This window comes from Enhydra lutris, unplaced genomic scaffold (genome assembly GCF_002288905.1).
Source record: "Enhydra lutris kenyoni isolate GAN:26980312 unplaced genomic scaffold, ASM228890v2 scaffoldscaffold77, whole genome shotgun sequence".
NCBI classification, from domain to species: Eukaryota; Metazoa; Chordata; class Mammalia; order Carnivora; family Mustelidae; genus Enhydra; species Enhydra lutris.
Window position 1 is genome coordinate 2,985,429 of NW_019154161.1, and position 18,112 is coordinate 3,003,540.

General features: G+C 55.9%; 1 protein-coding gene across 3 annotated transcripts; it reads right to left on the bottom strand.

The window, feature by feature from the left end:
* Nucleotides 1–926: 926 nt before the first annotated feature.
* On the bottom strand, nucleotides 927–17,690 carry LOC111160547 (small nuclear ribonucleoprotein U1 subunit 70). Of its 3 annotated transcripts, none has more exons than XM_022523726.1 (10): nucleotides 17,491–17,690; nucleotides 16,590–16,746; nucleotides 15,196–15,258; nucleotides 15,028–15,082; nucleotides 8,801–8,865; nucleotides 8,575–8,637; nucleotides 7,838–7,919; nucleotides 4,509–4,610; nucleotides 1,830–1,917; nucleotides 927–1,720 (listed from the first exon to the last, which is right to left on the bottom strand). In XM_022523726.1, exons 2-10 carry the CDS (start codon nucleotides 16,734–16,736, stop codon nucleotides 1,096–1,098), a joined length of 1,290 nt encoding a protein of 429 aa, XP_022379434.1. In that variant the 5' UTR covers nucleotides 16,737–16,746; nucleotides 17,491–17,690; the 3' UTR covers nucleotides 927–1,095. The 3 variants fall into 3 exon arrangements, with proteins under 3 accessions (XP_022379434.1, XP_022379431.1, XP_022379433.1); XM_022523723.1 differs by having other exon boundaries at nucleotides 927–1,747; XM_022523725.1 differs by lacking the exon at nucleotides 17,491–17,690 and having other exon boundaries at nucleotides 927–1,747; nucleotides 16,590–16,753.
* Between the last annotated feature and the right edge of the window lie 422 nt (nucleotides 17,691–18,112).

The window sequence follows — 18,112 nt, forward strand, 5'->3', positions numbered from 1 at the left end:
GCTGTCATTTTTGCACGGTTAGGTAGAATGAGGCAGTTAAAAACCATAATCCTTGTGTCAGTCGGATTTAGCGGACAGGCCACCTCTGGGTTACCAGACCAAGTTTACCTATAGACTGAGAAAATCCTCAGACACAAAAATAGGTCCTGTATTTGCCTACGCAGAAAATGCCCAGCTCCGAGGCATCCCGAGGGCTGAAACGGAGGACAGCCATTCCAGGCAGCGATTCTGGAGTTTGCTACACTCGTACTTGCAGCTGTGGTCTCGAGCCCCTCTGGGGTTCTGTGAGGCTCACTGGCTTCCTTCTCAAGGGGTCACCAGCCTGACGTGTCCTCACCCTCCGGAAATGGCCGGAATCTCAATTGCTGATGGCAGCTCTCCGGGTCGCTCAACCCTCCACTGACACCGGCAGCCAGAAGTAAAAATACTCATGAACTTGCTACCATTAACCACAGGCCCTTTGCATTCCCCACCTTGTGCAGCTGCTCTGTGGCACCCCATCTTGTCCCTCTGCAGCTCGTGCTCCTCGTTCATCTCCTCAGCCTTTCCCTGCTCTCCCAACTCCGGCAACAGCTTCCCTTTCACGCAGACCTGCGGCTCTCACTGAGCAATAGTGTCTGGAGCCCCACCTGGCCACCAAGACAAAGGCAGGGATGGCCCCACAGGGAATGTGTGGCAGACATTAAAAAAAGAGGAGGAAGGAAATCACAAAGCGACCAAAAATCCTAATGGAGGGAACCCTTAGAGAACACCTCCTTATCCCATTTTTAGCAGGCCTGGTGTAGTGTGGGTAGGTCCAGCCTTAGGTCGTCATAAAGCCCAGGTCCTTGGCAGGCCCTGGGACACAAACCAAAGTGGGGCTATCAACAGTCAGGTGACGACCCTGGTGGGGGAAATACAGGAAGAGCAGTGAAGAAACCAAGGTGCTCATTATCAACAGGAAATTAATTTTATTTTTAAATCTGAGGGGCCTGAACAAATAAGGAGACTCCTACCCTTGGCTGGCAAACTTGGGTGGTGGCCAAGGTCAGGGGAGAGGATGACAGCAGGGGGTGGGTAGGAACACGTCCAAAACAAAACAGGGGGAGGCCCTCATCACTCTGGTGCGGCCTCCATCAAATACCCGTTCTCCGGAGCAAGATACCCATCACCTCCCTCAGATTCCATGTACATGTCTCGGCTTTCGTTGCCCAGACCCTCCAGCCCGTTGTCCTGGCCGCCACCACCCCCACCTCGGGACTCATCCCTGCCCCGTTCGCCACCCCGCTCCCCCCGCTTGTGCTCGCGATCCCGGTCTCGGTCTCGGTCCCGACGCCGCTCCCGCTCGCTCCGGTGGCTCCGTCGTCGTTCCCGGTCACGATCCCGGCCCTTCTCCTCTGGACCATCAGGGCCGTCAGGACCCAGCTCCCCAGGAGGCCCATCGTCAGGAGGCGCATCGCCGGCCTCAGAGGGCTCTGCCATGTCACCACCACCTCCGCCACCACGCAGCTCCTCCTTGCGCTCCCGCTCCCGTCGTGCCCGCTCCCGGCTCCGGCTACTTCGTCGCTTTCGTTCCCGGTCCTTGTCCTTGCTACGCTCCCTGGAGCGCCTCCGCTCCTCCTTGTCGCGACTCCGGGAGCGCCGCCGCCGGTCCCGAGAGCGGGAGCGTCGCCGTTCTCGCTCCTTGTCTCGCTCGCGGCTTCGTTCCCTGCGCTCCCGCTCGCGGTCCCGGTCCCGGTCCCTGTGGGGCAGCGGGGAGGGGCCGGGCCTGGATGAGGTGGGCAGAGGTTTGTGGCAGGGCTCCCCCACGTGACCACCCCCATCCCAGGATACCGGCTGCCCAATCTTACCTCTCATCATAGCGGGAAGTATCGTCCCGGCCGGAATGCCGGATGTTCACGTCGGCCCCGCCTCTTCTGGTCCCACCGAGGCCACCTCCTAGGGTGAGAGCAGGCCAGAGAGCGTCAGTCTGGGCAGAGCGCTGAGGGAAGGGAAATGGGCATCGAAGAGCGAAAGGAAGGACTGCAGCCACACTAGGAGAGCCACGCCTTACAGACACGTGAGGACTTTCACAAGGTGCCAGCTGGGAAACACCTGCACTCAGACTCCAAAGCGCATGCCCCAGCCTCCAGATACCGCAGAGCCTCGCATACCCTTCCCACGCAGTGGCCGCCTCACACCGCCCTAAGCCGGTAACTTTTTTTAAAAAAAGATTTAATTATTTGATAGAGAGCATGAGTGGGGGTGGGGCAGAGAGAGGGAGAAATAAGACTCCCCGCTGAGCAGAGAAGGGGCTCAACCCCAGGACGCAGAGATCACGCCGAGTCAAAGCAGACACTTAACCAACTGAGCCATCCAAGCGCCCCAAGCCAGTGACCCTTGGAACTGACCTGCCTCAAAGCCTCCACTGGCTCCGCACTGCCCACCTTTCAACCGGGGACCCCCGGTTCTTTACGTTCTGGGTGGTCTCAATCTCCTCGCAGCCTCCATCTCGCTTCTGCCCCCGTCTGCGATCACTCCTCTCTCCCTAGAATCTCACCCTCCCTGGGGAGCGAATGTACTCTCCCTTCCCGTCTTAGCCGGAGCGGCACTTCCTCAGGCCTGCCCTGACCTACTGGACTTGGCCGCCCTCCACCATACACTCACAGACCGCACGCGCCTCCTGAAACCTGCGGGAGCTCACATTTACACACCCGTGCGAGTTGAGGGGCGCCTGCCTTTCCCGGCAGACTCTCAGCACCGTCAAGGTCGGGACTGACCGGCCCTGCTCGCCGTAACCAGCACGTGGTACAGCAGCCAGAGGATGAAAGTCTAGTGCTAGAGTTGGGTGACTGACCCAACGACTCCAAGGAGCAGGAGCGCGCCTTCTGCAGACGGGAAAACAAAGTCACTTGCACAGGGCCTTGGCTATGAAGGTGCAGAACCGGGCTCAGGCTCCCAGCCGACTCCAGAACTTCCCCTCTCGTGCCCCTCTCTGCACCACTCGGACTGGAAGAAAGATTCAGTGAGGCAGGCCCGAGTTCCATATAAGGAAACGGCTTCTAGCAATGCCAGTGAAAAAGGAGAAAGACCGTTTGGAGAGCAAACATTCTAGCCGGGAGAGGCCACTGCCAGGCATCTGGAACATCACAGGCAGGGCGTAGCATGGGCTGTCTCCCCTTTTCAGGTCACGATCCAGCTGTGGATCCCATCATCTATCGGATGGCTTGCAACCAATATATTAAAAAAACAAAATAAAACAACAGAACATAAAATACTAGTACACATTCCCTGTAAAAAGTAATTATTGTTCACAGAACTTTTGTTCTGGATACTATTTTTCCAGATATACACTGGGTCAGGATGTACTGCTATCACTAAGTCCGAATGCCAGCTGAACTAGAAGACTCTGAGATTCCAGAATCCTACAACTGCAAACAGCACACTCTGAAAAACTCACGCCACCCCAGAGAAACAAGGGGTGGTAAGGAGCACTCTCCTGTCTGAGGCTCAGCAGGTGCACATGTGGTCTGGGCCACCCAGGCCAGGCCAGGGTGAGAAGAGTGACGGGGAGGCGGGAGAAGAGCAGCAGTCCCGCACCCGCCTGAGGTGTCGGCCAGGGTAGGACCCCCTCTCTCGGAGAGCCGTCACTCACCCTCGCAGGAGCAGGGCCTTCACAGGCCTGAGAGGATGGCAGGACCGCAACCCCAGGTCCAGGCCCCATGCTGAGCCCCTGAGATCCAAGCACCGCAGAGCACAGAGACGCACCCAGGACTACGGGTAAAGTGGAAGTGGCACGGGGCCTGTGCAGGGAAGCACAGAAGAGACCAGTCTGCGGGGACAGCAGGCAAGGTGGACGCGGGCTGCAGGGACGCCAGGGGCAGCTCTGGGCAGCTCTAAGGCCCAGCCGCCAGGTGCACGGGAGGCCCATCACACATGTCTGGGCTCCAAGGGACTCCCAGGATTCTTTCCCAACAAGGCTCCTTTGTGCTTTCAAAACCTCAAATGTGCTCTTAATACTTGCAACCAAACTGACCTTGACTGACAGGCTGAGTAACAATCAGAGACAGACAGAGGCTGTCCACGTCTTGCTCCTGACTGAAAGCACAGTACACAGCTGGTAACCGATGAATAAACAAAGGAGCGAGAGCTAAGACTATATGGGTGACAGCGAGATCTTCATGAGCCCTACCGTGTGCCACTTGCCAAGCTGGGCATCCTGTGCTGAGCTCAGTGAACTCTGCAGTTACCCCGACTTTCCAGGATCAAGGGAAATGAGGCAGGAAGAGGGGCAAATGCACCAACTAGTAAGTGCACAAGCTGCCATCCGGTCCCAGACTCGCCTCTCCAAGCCAGGGCTCCCGCTCATTGGTGACCCAGAATGAGAATCCAGCCACCAGGAAGGATGATGGTGACAAGAGAAGCTGGAGGGAGGGAGGGTATGATGAGCAGCCAGGCAAGGCGAAAGAGGAAGGGGAGACAGGAAGCAGCAGAGGGATGCAGAAGGGGGTCAGGCCCACCGGGGCGCAGTCCCGGCAGGAAGTGCTCACCTAGCCGCCGGGGCCGCCAGCCCTTCACAGTTCGGCCCCTCTCCACATCCACAAGGACTCTCCTGCCATCAATCTTCTTGCCGTCTGCGTGCTTGTAAGCGGCTGCAACAGACGTGGGGAGGGGGGAGGGGGAGGAGTCCCCAGAGGGTCCTCTAGTCAGGACAGGGCCCAGCTCTGTGGCATCCCCAGCCGCACGTCCCCATCAATGCACTCTGTGCGCACGCGCACACACGCGCACACACGCACACGCCCACCAGACAGCCAGGCAACTGCCAGCCAGACCAGCCCTCTCCCAAACCGGGAGGGGCCTGCTCCATCTTGCGCCTGTTCATCACCCCCCAATTGCTACTGGGGGGGAGCAAGACCACCCCGACCACCACGCCCCTGGGCACCCAGGCCCTTCCTACTCCCATTTGACAGAGCAGCCCCCTCCTGCCCAGGCGGCCAAAGTTGCTGCAAAGAAACCGGAGGTTAACTTAAGGCTGGACTCTGCTGTGGGGGAGGGCTCCTCCACAACCCAGGCATGCACCCTAAACCATCATGCTGGGGCAGGAGGCCCAGCTGGGCCGCTCTGCACCCCAGTTCACACCGGTTTTCCTTTTTGTTTTTTTGTGTTTTTTTGGGGGGGGGGGCGGAGGTGAGCGTGGGGGGAACAGACATCAGAACAGAAAATGAACCAGAAAAGGGTGGGAGAAATCTTTAGGAGATGGCAGGGAGCAGAAGGGTGGGTTATGGTGCTCCCAGGGGGCCTGGAGGGGCCCCCTACAGCAGCTGGGGGAGAGGGAAAGTGGAGGGAGGCATGGGAGGCGTGCGGTGCTACCGACAATTCCTGCCTTACCTGAGCCGACTGACTGCCACCCAATCCCAGCCCCCATCCCATCTCTCCCTCCACACCCCCAGCTCAACACATGCTGGGAGGCCAACCCCAGCCGGAGCCTCTCGGGATGGGTGAGGAGTAGAGGGGGAGATTCAGGGAGAGGCAAGTTCCTGCTCTTGGGCAGGGCACGGTGATGGGCAGGCCTGATCCCGGGTCTGTCTTACACGGGGTGTCGGGAAGGCCAAAAAGGTCTCTTTCCCACCCCCAGCCCTGGCCTAGGGGGTTGTCCTCAACCAACCACAATACCCTGCCCCGCCCCAGCCCTCTCCCCCCCAAATAACAACCAGAGGAAGAGAAAAAGGTGCCATTTACCGATGCCGGCCTTGCGGGTGTCCAAACCGAGCGGGATGGGGGGGGGCTCGGCAACTCCTGGGGGCCTGGCGAGGAGGCGGGCTTCCCGGGGGGGGGGACACGGGACCGCTTACCTGGAGCCCCCAAGCTTACCTGAGCACGCGCACAGACCCCACACCCACCACCATGGGGTCAGCTAAAGCTACAGGGAAGGGAAGTTGGGGGTTCTAGGGAGCCACAGAGAGCGAGAGGAACCACATCTCCTGCACCACCTGGAGACAGGCAGAGGAAGTGGTGGACCCCAAAGAAACCTCATGGAGGCCTTGAAAGACGGGGGGAGACAAGGGTTAACGTCAAGTCTAGGAGCTGGTAAAGCCCAGGGACTAGCTTGTTGAATTTTTAAAAAGAAGGCTGGGGAGACCTTAGCGAACCTGTCCGCCCTTACCTTTCCCAGTAAAGTCCACACTAAACTAAGCACACGCCCCACCCCCTCGCAGCACATAGAAGGACTTTTCCACCTCGAATTCCACACTCCCTCCCACCACCTGCCACTCAAAAGGCTGGCACACAAGGAGACAGCCTGGGGGGTCCAGGAGATGGAGTGCTGCCTGTGATTTAAGGAGGAGGGGCCATTTGGCCCCCAAACCCAGAGGAGGGTAGTGGGGGAGAAGGGATTTAAGGACCGGGAACACAGTCAAGCAAAGGAACCCTGCTCTGGTTCAGTATCCCAAACCCCAGAAGAGGCCCAACCCAAGAGTACCAACAAAGAAACCATGTGACGTGTGTACTTCTAGGCTTCTCTTTCTCTCCCTCTCTTAGGTCTCTCGACAGTGGAAGGGTCTTAAGTGAAGTCTACAACACCTTCAACTTGCGGCCTGGCACTCGGTCCCTCCCACACCCAACCCCCAATTCCATGCACTCTGCAGAGCCGCTGGCCACCACGGCCCTTTGGCAGGCCTCAACCATGATAAGGCAGACAGAAAAGGGGCACAGCACCCTGAGTCTAGCAACCAAAAAGATTCTCCAGGGCCGCCACAGTGGCAGCCCCACAAAAGCACGGGGGCCAGGAGCAAAGGGTTGAAGGGTTCCCCATGGAGCCCTCGCCCTAGTGCGCCCTGTCTGCGGCATTCCCGTCACCCTGCCGCTGACGCCACGAAGCCAGGTTAAGTCAGGGGTTGAGTGGAGCCCGACCGGAGAGGCTAGCTGCCTTTCCCGTCAGGGCTGATCCTTCCCTTCCTGGGATCAGCAAGACTATCAGAGAGCATATACGGACTGGGGAAAGGGTCGGCAGGAGGGACAAAGGGCACCCAAACAAGGCAAGGGTTCTGGGTGCGGGGAGGCTGAGGGGCGACTGGGAATGGGAGGAGGGATGCCTCGCTGCTCCTGAGCTGCCTGGCTAAGCTGGGCTGGTGTGCGGGGCTGCGTGATCTTACCCATGATACAAACCCTTATACCAACCATACACTGAGGTGTTGTAAGGGGAGCGTAAGCATCAGCTGCAAGCCAGCTGCGTGGTGGCTGCAGTGACAATAAGAACAGTCAATTAATACGGCGGCCCCTGGACACGCCGCAGCCCTGCCCGCCCCCCCCCCACCCGTCCCTGCCCGTGTGGACGCCGCCGCAGCCTCAAGGGGGGCTTTGCAGAGGTGGGGGCAGGCGCTAAGCACGCCTACCAACCCACTGCCCGCTGAGGAACAGGGTGGGGGGCCGAGGGTGGGGAGGCGGAGGGTCGGGTGGCCCAGCCCCAGCGCTGCTGAGGGAAAGAGAGGGCAGGTTCAAAGGCCAGTCCTCATTCCATCCTGGCCGCCCCCAATGCTGGTGGGGGGAATGGGGAGAGGCTCCCCAAACATCCGACCCCTCCCCCACCTCCAGCTGGCCCCAGCCCCCACCCAGTTCCCTCCTTGCCCCTGAGGTTCAACGTGTGACACTTACCTCCCCAGGTTCACACACACACACACGTTGTGGGGGGTTTTGGTTTTTGTTTTTTAAAAAACACGTATATAAAAAAAAAAAAGATATATCAGAAACAGAGGGAGGAGGAGGAGAGACATCGCTAATGTCAGGTTTGGCAGGGTGGGGGTGGGGACAGACGACGGGAAGGGGCCGGGCAGCAGAGGAGAGAGAGGGCCAGCGCGCAGGGCTCAGGCCGGGAGGTACTCACAGTGCATGTCTCGCTCATGCTCGTACTCGATGAAGGCGTAGCCTCGGGGCTTTCCTGACCGCTTGCTGTAGACCATGTGTATCTGGGCGGGGCCGCAGGTAGAGATCAGTTCTCCGACTAGGAAATCCCACCCCTTCAAGCACCAGCCTGTGCGCAAGGCCCCGGGCTGGGCGCTGCTGCCAGCGACAGAGGCCGCAGACCCTCTCCCCGTCCTCAGGAGCCCAGAATGACTGCGGCTCTCACAGCGCCGTGTCGGCAGCGCAATAGTCCCCAGCCCTCGGCCAGAGCGCTCACGGGACTTTTCAGTGAATTTAAGACATGTTGCTTAAACACGAAGCCTTCCTCTGAAACAGGAGTCCGCACACACATTTACGCTTTTTCTCGGAAGGGCCAGACGGCAGGTACTTCCAGCTGAGGGCCTCAGGGTCTGACTACCTAACTCTGCCTTCAGAAACAGCAGCTACAGACAACAGTGAATAAAGGGGCTCAGCCGGGCACCGACGAGCCCGTATTTACAAACAGTAAGTTTGCAGTTTGCCTACTTGTACCCTAAATCAACAGAAAGCCGCCCTCCCGGCTACCTAAAGCCAGCTACGTGTTAGCGCACTCAGAATGTGAACGCAGGCCATGGCCCTCAAGCCCCAAAATGACAGGGCACATCCTTGGGGCCGGGAGCCAGCCTTCTCCCTCCCCGCATCACGCCCCAATTCAAGTAGCCAAAGCCCCAGTTCACTCACTCTTTTGATGGGTCCGTACACCTCAAACTCTCTCCGGAGCTTCGATTCTGTCGTGTCATAGTTCTATCAGGAGACAGACGCAACGTTAAGACGGAGAAGTGAGCCATCCCAAAGCCCTTAGCATTCCAGGACTTAGCCTATTGTCCTTTGTCCCACACTCAAGCTCTTAGCAGCCCAGGGATCTAGGCTCCTCTGGCGCTCCAGGGGTGGGGAGCTGGGGACTCACCACTCTAGCCACGAAGAGAGTCTTGAAGGCATCACCCTGAGCATTGGGATCATTGTGAGGGTCCCCTGCACGAGAAGAACACAGTGTGTAAGGACTGAGTGTCCACAGCCTCACCCAGCAAGACAGACACACACAGATGGGCAGAGGCCGGTTAGATAGAAAAAAACCGCTGGTGACCTGGAGACCTTGGGCATGCTCCTCTCTCCAGCTGCCCTAGAGCACAGTGGCCCTTCTACAAGTAGTCAGTTTAGGCTGACAGGGGAAGGGGGAGGCTGACCTCAAGCTGACTGGGCAGGACCACCCTCAATGCCATTCAGACCTATACATGCGAAGGCTCCAGTCCCTTCGGGGGGAAGACTGGGCACCTCTGTGGAGGCAGCCAGATCACCACTGGTGTGGGGTGGGGCTGGGGGCTTTCCTCCCTCACCTGCAGGGCCGCACTGCCACCCGATGGCACAGCTTGCAACTACAGCCCGTGGGAAAACAGCTCAAAGGCTGGGAGAGGGCCCCAGAGAGGCAGAGCCTTGCTTTCTTCCCTATGTGCTCTGGCCTCTGTGCCTCAGGTAGAAAGCCAGGGCACAAGATGCTGATCAGATTCTCCGCCCACAAGGCCACGGAGGAATAACCATCTCTGCAGACAGGAGCCAAAATCTACTAGAGAACCTATTTCGGAAGGGATTCTGAAGGCTCAGGCCCAGGAAGAAGTCCTTCTCAGACTATGGTGACCCAACCCCACATGATGGCCCTCGACTCCCGCCAGGGCCCCAGAGGCACCCTGCCCAGTGCCCAGCGGAGGCGGTTCCGCCATGACACAGTGCCGCCCTCAGGAACGACCTGCTGTGTTGTAGGGGAACAGGAGAAAAGGAACGTTAATAATTCATCGCACATATAATCAGGCCCCGACACTGTGCTGGATGCTGAGGATTCGTCATCTCGCAAATGGAAACAAAGCCAACCCCTGAAGCGTGGAAGAGGAAGAAGCATCAGAGCAGCGAAGAGGCCAAGCCCGGCTTCACACCCCAGCCTGACCTCACGGGCCGGGGGTTCTAACTACCAGGCTCCACGCTGAATGTCCAGGCACCGGCTTCCCAGGAAGATAGTCCAGGTGTTGCAAAAAGCCAGCGAAATAAAGTTCCAGATCTGTTTCCTGTGAGAGGGCTACACTGCAAAGTGCAAGGTGACTTCAGAGAATTTACTAAAAACCAGCAGACTGAGCCCACATTTAAAGGAATAACTACCTGGAAACTGATGGCAGCCTTTGAAGACAACCCCATCTTTCCGCCTGCCCCCTTAAGCCGCTCACCCTATGTCACCCCTCCGCGCTGTCATTTTCTGTGCCCTGGTCTCTAGGTCTGTGCCAGGCCGCTCTCATCCACTCATTTCACAGGTACCCATTAAGGACTAGCGAGTGCCTGGAGCCGTCGTTAAGTGTCCAGGATTTCACAGCAAACCGGACCAGAAGAGAGCTGTGCCCTCTTGGAGATCAGACACAAATGCAGGGAGGCTGGCCGTCAACAAGGTAAGGAAACCATTTAGTTCTATCAGACAGCGACAGACCCAGGCAGGAGAGCTGTAAGTGGAAGGTCAGGAAAGACCTCAGTGGGATGAGGGCATCTGACCGAAGACCCGGAAATCTCAGGGCAGCAACAGGAAATGCATCTGCCAACACCAGGCAGTAGGTGGTCAAACAGGTGCAGCAGGAATGCAGCAGAGGGACTGCTGCCTGGGGGGGGGTGGATGCCCGGCGGGCAGCGTGGAGGTGCCCAGCAGCGCCGCAGGTACACTGCGGCGGGCTCTGTGGTTCCTACTTCCGCGAGGGGCCCATGAGTGTGACTAAAAGCAAAAGCTAGTGCGGCCAGCCAAGAGCACCCTGTACCTGAAAAAAGAACACGTCAGCACAATGACCGCGGCAGAGAACTAGAGCTGGTCAGCAGGTCACCAGTGAGCGCTCCATCATGCCGGCAGAGAAATTCTGCCTTTGGGAAATCCTTGGCTAAAGGGCTGATCGAGGTAGAACCCAGAGCAGGGGCTAAAGGACTGTCCTGGGTGGTGGGGAAACCTCACGAGACTTTTGCGTCGGCGGGTAAAGTATCTCAGAACTACAGTAAGGGGGCGCCTGCGTGGCTCAGTGGGTTAAGCCTCTGCCTTCAGCTCAGGTCATGATCTCAGGGTCCTGCATTGGGCTCTCTGCTCAGCGGGGAGCCTGCTTCCCCCTCTCTCTCTGCCTACTTGCGATCTCTGTCAAATAAATAAATAAAATTAAAAAAAAAAAAAAAAGAACTCTCAGTAAGCATACTAGGCCTCAACAAGCCTCGATTTTCCTTGTCTTAAAAATATGAGTAATAACCCCTGCCATGTCTCGAAGCTGTGAGAAATCAATCACAGAACACAGACCAACCGCTTTGGGAAGGACAAGGTCCCCTCGAAGGGCAGCCGTTTACTGCGATGAGGCACGGCATGCTTCAGCAGTGGGAACAGAGGCTCTCGGACAAACGCATAAAAACCCTAATGTACTTGATCCATTCTTTTTTCTTTTCAATTATGCGGAAGTCCAAACATGTAGGACTGCAGAAAACAATACAACGAACCTATAGGAACTGCTTCAATTATCAACCTTGGCCACATCCGTTTCAACTGCACCCCAATCCCACTGAGGTATTTATTTTTTTAAAAAAGGGTTTATTTATTATTTGACAGAGACACAGGAATAGAAGGAACACAAGTAGGGGAAGCGGGAGAGGAGGAAGCAGGCTTCCTGTCGAGCAGGGAGCCTGATGCGGGGCTTGATCCCAGGACCCTGGGGTCATGACCTGAGCCAAAGGCAGAGGCTTAACCCACTGAGCCACCCAGATGCCCCTCACTGAAGTATTTTAAATCAAACCCCTTTTATACCATTTCAGCCTCTAACAGAGACTTTTAAGAAACCAGAACCACCACACTGTTATGGCACCTTAACACATTACTTCCTTAACTGAACACCCAGTACTCAAATGCCAATTGCTTCAAAACTGGATTTTCAGAGTTAGCTCATTTAAATCCGGATCCAAACAAATTCCACCCACACCACGTGGCTGACAGCTTTTGATTCCTTAATCCATACAGTCTGGCTCCCTGCCAGCCTCCCTTGTCACTTAACTGGTTAAAGAAAACTGTGTTACAAGTTTGTTGTCTATAATTTCACACATTCTGAATTTGGCTGACTGCACCTCTGTGGTGGTGGCTGTCATTTAACACAACAAGACCCCATTCCTAAAAGGGGGGGAAATAACTTCGAGGGGGACAAGTGATTTACCCAAGGTCACTTGGCTGCATTGGACAGAATCGGGGTTAAAGCGCAGTGGGTCAGACCACAAGGCCTGTGCCTTACCAACTGAACGAACAGACTCCCAGACTAACTGGGGCCAACGGTTCCACGTGCCAGGTCCTGTGCTAGCCTGGGGCCATCGAAGTGAGCAAATCCCAACCGAACCCTGCTCTCTCTGGGCAGTCGGGAAACTCCAGTGCAGAGAGATCCCCTTCAAATCCCCCACGCAGACCGAAGTGACCAACCTGCAGTGGGTCTCGGGGCTTTCAGGACACAAAGGGACTCCACCTGAGCAAGGAAGTCACAGCTGAACGGGGATACAAAGGGCTGCTACAAAGGTGTCATCACAGACTGGGGGAAGAGTCTGGGCAAAAGCCCAATGACAGAAGACCTTCCGGCAAGAATGAGGCATAAGAAGAGGCAGCTGCAGCTGGAGCCCGAGGGAAGCATGGTGCCCGACGTGTCTGGAACAGTGGGCAGGAAAGAAACTTTGGTCTTTATGCCAAGAGCAAAAGGAAACTGTTAGAAAAGGGTAGAATCGGGACACCTGGGTGGCTCAGTGGGTTAAGCCACTGCCTTCAGCTCAGGTCATAATCCCAGCGTCCTGGGATGGAGCTCCACACTGGGAATCCCTGCTCAGCAAGGAGCCTGCTTCTCCCTCTGCCTCTGCCTGCCGCTTTGCATGCTTGTGCTTGCACTCTCTCTCTAAATGAATAAAATCTTAAAAAAAGAAAAGAAAGGGGCGCCTGGGTGGCTCAGTGGGTTAAAGCCTCTACCTTCGGCTCGGGTCACGATCCCAGGGTCCTGGGATCGAGTCCCGCATCGGGCTGTCTGCACAGCAGGGAGCCTGCTTCCCTTCCTCTCTCTCTGCCTGCCTCTCTGCCTACTTGTGATCTCTCTGTCAAATAAATAAATAAAAATCTTAAAAAAAAAAAAAAGGAAAAGAAAAGAAAAGAAAGAAGTAGAATCATACTTAAAAGACCCAAAGAACTTGGTGGAGACAGAGATGTAGGGAAACCAGTTAGACTGTTACTGGGTGTGTGGACAGGAGGGCACTTGGGTGGTAGCAGACATGGAGAGAAGGGTCAGATGTGAGACAGAGAGCAACAGGGACAAGCTGCGGTGACAGGCTGGGGAAAGGAGAGAAAAAAAGCGTTAAAAGCAGTGGGCGAGGGGTGCCTAGGTGGCTCAGTGGGTTAAAGCCTCTGCCTTCGGCTCGGGTCGTAATCCCAGGGTCCTGGGATCGAGCCCCGCATCAGGCTCTCTGCTCGGCAGGGAGCCTGCTTCCTCCTCTCTCTCTGCCTGCCTCTCTGCCTACTTGTAATCTCTGTCAAATAAGTAAATAAACAAAATCTTAAAAAAAAAAAAAAAAAAAAAAGCAATGGGCGACCCACGAAAGAGATCATCACTTGCAAGGCTGCACAGCCATGTTCCATTGAAGAAAACATCCAAGGAGACCAGGTGGGTGGGAGGAGGAAAATCTGAATGCGGTTTGGATGCATACCAAAGATACCTTTGAGGCATCTGAGAATAGCAAGAAAAGAACTGCAGTGAGTCACTGCTCAGAGTGTGCTCAGCCGATATCCATGTCTTTAGATGTTAGGCCTCTGCGGGGGCTCAGTCGGTTAGGCGGGGGGCTCAGTCGGTTAGGCGTGCGACTCTTGGTTTCGGCTCAGGGCATATCTCGGGGTTGTGAAATCGAGGCCAGCGTGAGGCTCCATGCTCAGCTGGGTTCTGCTTTCAATTCTCTCCCTTTGCCCCTCCCCTCAGTTCACACCCGCTCTCTGAAATTAAAAATATATATTTTTTAAGTTGGGGGATGGGCGACTGGGTGGCTCAGTGGGTTAAGCTGCTGCCTTTAGCTTAGGTTGTGATCCTAGGGTCCTAGGATCAAGTCCCACATCAGGCTCCTTGCTCAGCGGGGAGCCTGCCTCTCTCTCTGCCTCTCCCTGCCACTCTGCCTGCTTGTGTGCGTCTAACAAATAAAATCTTAAAAAAAAAAAAAAAAAAAAAAAGAAAAAAAAAAAATAAGAGGGGCCGGGGTAGCGCAGTTGGCTAAGTGTCTGCCTTTAGCTCAGGTCATGATCCCAGAGTCCTGGGATCAAGCCCCACAATGGGCTCCTTGCTCAGCAGGGAACCTGTTTCCTCCTGTGCCTGCTGCTCCCCCTGCTTATGCTCTCTCTGAAAAATAAACAAAATCTTTTTTTGGACACAGAGAGAGATCATAGAGAGTCAGGCAGAGAGAGAGGGGGAAGCAGGTTCCCTGCTGAGCAGAGAACCCAATGCAGGGCTTGATCCTAGGACCCTGAGATCATGACCTGAGCCAAAGGCTGAGGCTTAACCCACTGAGCCACCCAGGCGCCCCAAATAAACAAAATCTTAAAAAAAAAAAGGTTAGGCATCTGCATAATTGCCCTGAGGAAAGATGCCTCAAGGAAATAAGGTCCAAAGAGACATGCTTCACCAGCCTCACAGGTGTAGAAGGAAAGCCCAAGTCTTCTGACTGCAAAGCCCTTCTCTGATAGAACCATCTGAGGCTGATATGCCCTTCTTGTGAAGTCTGGTTAATGGCCACAGTGTATCTGGTTCTGTGTCCCAATTCCTCCTGTACCTGCAAGGGATGGAAAACTCCCATGGTCAAGGACCAGAAGCGGGGCTGTAGCTGCCTCACTGCTTCAGCCGTGGCACCAAACTGGGCTGTGGCAGCCCCTCCATGTGCGCTCCCCAGTCGAGGGAGCCCAGCCCAAGGTCTCAAAGCTCCCTTCCTACCAACCCAGACCCCATCCTAAACCAGTGTTTGGCCAACTTTGTGGACTAAAAAAGTGAACCATCCCACCTTCCCATATTAGAGTCCTGGGGTGGATCAGTGGGAGACAAATGCAAGAGCGTTTGAAGAAGAGATGGCAGAGGAAGAGACACTTACACATTTTTAGCTCTGTCTCCACTTCCTGCTGTCGCCGCTCAATCTTTTCTCGTCTCTGTCAGGAGAAAGGGGGACAACTGAATGCAGAAAGAAGTGCCCTGATATCAGGGAACATCCTAGAGAAAGTAGCAAAAAAAGATGTGGGGCCAACAGGCAAAAATGACATACCTTTCTCTCCATGCGTTCCTCCCGAGTTTCTGCTCGAGTTGGGGGAGGAGCATCTCGAGGGTCCTGGGAACAAGAGAGGTGACAGGGTGGGAGGGACAGAGGTTGCAAGGGACACCGATCCAGAAAACAGTAGACACCTCAGCCACTCACTGCCCCCCCCCCAACACAAGCAAACATGGGACAGTTTCCAGGCCAGTGGAAGCGAGGGGGTGGCAAAGATCAAAAAACACGGGTCTGTGGACAAATACTATCCACAAACCTCTGCTGGTCTGTGACAAGAGAAATACAGAAACTGGAAGAATTCGGAAACTTCTACAGCAACCAGATGGAGCAGCTTTACACGCACCGAGCTTAATAAAAATTTGATCTTTTATTCTGTAGTCTTTCTTCAAAGATACAGGAAAATCAAAATCATTCCATTGTATACATGTAAACATCACCCTGCAAAAGATTTGTCCTTTATCACAAAAGGCGATCAGGACCAGGGTCGAAGCAAAAGGAGCTGACAGCGCAGTCCAGAAGCAATACCTGGACACCTTCTGATGGTCAGGGTAGTTCTCGAAGGGCTCACCAACCGCTCATTAAACTCTGCCACATGACCTACGCCATCTAGGGTGCCACAGGCCTGCAGCCATTAAATTAGTTTAATTAGCTAATAACATTTCCCCAGGACCGGTTCACCAAGGGTGGCAAATCCTACTGAAGAACCAGTCTCCTGTTATCTCTCCTCTACCTTCAGCGGCCCTTTCTTACCTGATACCAGAACTGGCCTCCTCTGACTTCTGGCTGTGTGCCAGCCCTTCTCAGGTGTGCTCTGACCCACCTCTGATGTTGTCACCCGCAGTTTACAAATGAAAAGACGGAGGGAGGCCCAAAAGCCCAAGCCACGTATGTGTGTTTACCCTGCAGCCGCAGAGCTGAAAATCTCAAGCCCATATGAACACCATCCTATTAATAATAAAACTGGTGACCATGGTAACATTGATGGTTGCTGACAACTTGATGTCAAGCCCTGTACCAAGTTTTGCAGTTAATTCCCTGCCAATATTGTGAGAAAAATACTACTACCCTTTGCTAAAAATGAAGACATCAACTAATTGAACATACCACTCACCCAAGGTCACAAAGCTGATAAATCGTGTGAGCCAAAGATGGCCTGACGCCAAAGCCTGAATCCTCAATTGCTAGTTCCCGAATTTTCCAAAAACAACAACAACAACAACAACAAAAAACCCTACAAGGAATACGGTATCAACCCTATTTAAGACATGATCGGAAAAAGTGAGTCCCCTGCCTAAATCGCACGGCTAGAAAATGGCCAGAAACCGGACTCCCAAATCCAGCTCTGCAGCCCCCTGAACCCAAACCATTCCAAGTCTGCTCAGTGAACTCACCTCAAACTCTCGAATGTAGGGCGCAATGCCACAGTAAGGTTGGTTGTGGTGTTTTTCATGTGGCAGTTTCTCCAAGGGTGGCAGGTATGGGATAGGGTCACGGGGAGCAAAGAGGGCCAGAAGGTTGGGTGGCAGGAACTGGGTCATCTTGCCAAGTCTGAGAGCAAAAGCAGGACAGGCTTAAGTTAGGGTGACCCGGTACTCATGAGGCCCCTACCGTCCCCTGACTCCCAAGAAATGAGAGATCCAGGGGCAAGGTCTCAGTATGAAAAAAGGTTTTGTAAGAACACGGCAGTGATCCTAAGGCTCAGTCTGAAAAAGAAACCAGGTTGGGGGGGGGGCGGTGGAGAGCGCTGTGTGAGGGCGGGGCAAAGCCGCTCAGGTAATCAAAGACTGAAAAAGAGTTTCTGAGGAGGTAAGTGTCAGAGTCCCGAGCAAGGGGCCGTGAGGCTGAGAGGTTGCCTGTGAGCGTGCCGGGGCGGGGGCTCAAGGATCCTTACAAGGGAGGACCCCCTCCCCACCCTGGAGAACAGGTTACGGGGGCGGGAATCGCAGGAAGTCCCGGGTCAAGGAAGAGGCTCAGAAGCAACAAGCCCCTCGAGCCAGGGGCTTGTGGGTAATAGATCCAGGCCCCCCACAGACGAAAGGAATTGTGGGTAAGGGTCCAGGCCGCCGAGGCGGCGAGGGAGAAAAAGGCAACACGCCGCAAGGGCCTGTGGGTAAGAGGCCGCGGGAGAGCTGCGGGAAGAGGGCCCAGGTGCCCAGAGGACTCTGGGTAAGGGGTGCAGAGAGGTGCGGGGGCGCGGGAAAGAGGCCCGGCCGCGGGGATAAGACTGGGGCCCACCGCAGGGGGTTGTGGGTAGCGGCTCCGCACCCGAGGAGGCCACTCAGTCACACTCACCCGCCGCGCGGCGCCCTCCTCGGCCTGGCGACGGTCCGGGGGCTCGCGGCGGCTGCTGCGGCCCCTCAGCAGCAGGGACTCCTGCTCTGGCTTCGACTCCGGCGGCGTCCGCGTCCGTCTGCCTCCGTCGCCCGCCCAGCGCGCGCACCAGGCCGCTGCTCACGAGCCCGCGCGGCCTCGGCTGGCGACAGGGGCAAGGGGTGGAACAAGTCGCAAATCCCTCCGCCGTCAGCGCTGCGCACGCGCCGCTCGATTAAGCACAACCCACACACAAGGATCTGGCGCCGGCGCGGGCACTGCGCACGCGCCGGGTCACTTCCCCGCCCCCCCGGGCGCCTTAAACTCCTGTGCCGCGGCAGGCTGCAGGCCGCAGTGCGCACGCGGGTAGCGCACCCAGCAGGAGCCCTGTCCATCTTGTACTCACGGCTCCAACCGCCTCTAGCGCGAGACTCCTCGATGCTCCGCCCCTTTCTCCTAACACACTTCCCGGATCTTGTACGCATGTCTGTGTTCTCCTGTACGATAAAATACCCCTCCGCCGCCTGGCAAAGAGTCCCTATGTGAATGGTGTCATTACTTTGAAGTCTAACCTGCTAAATCAGTAACTGGTCTTCCGGCAGCT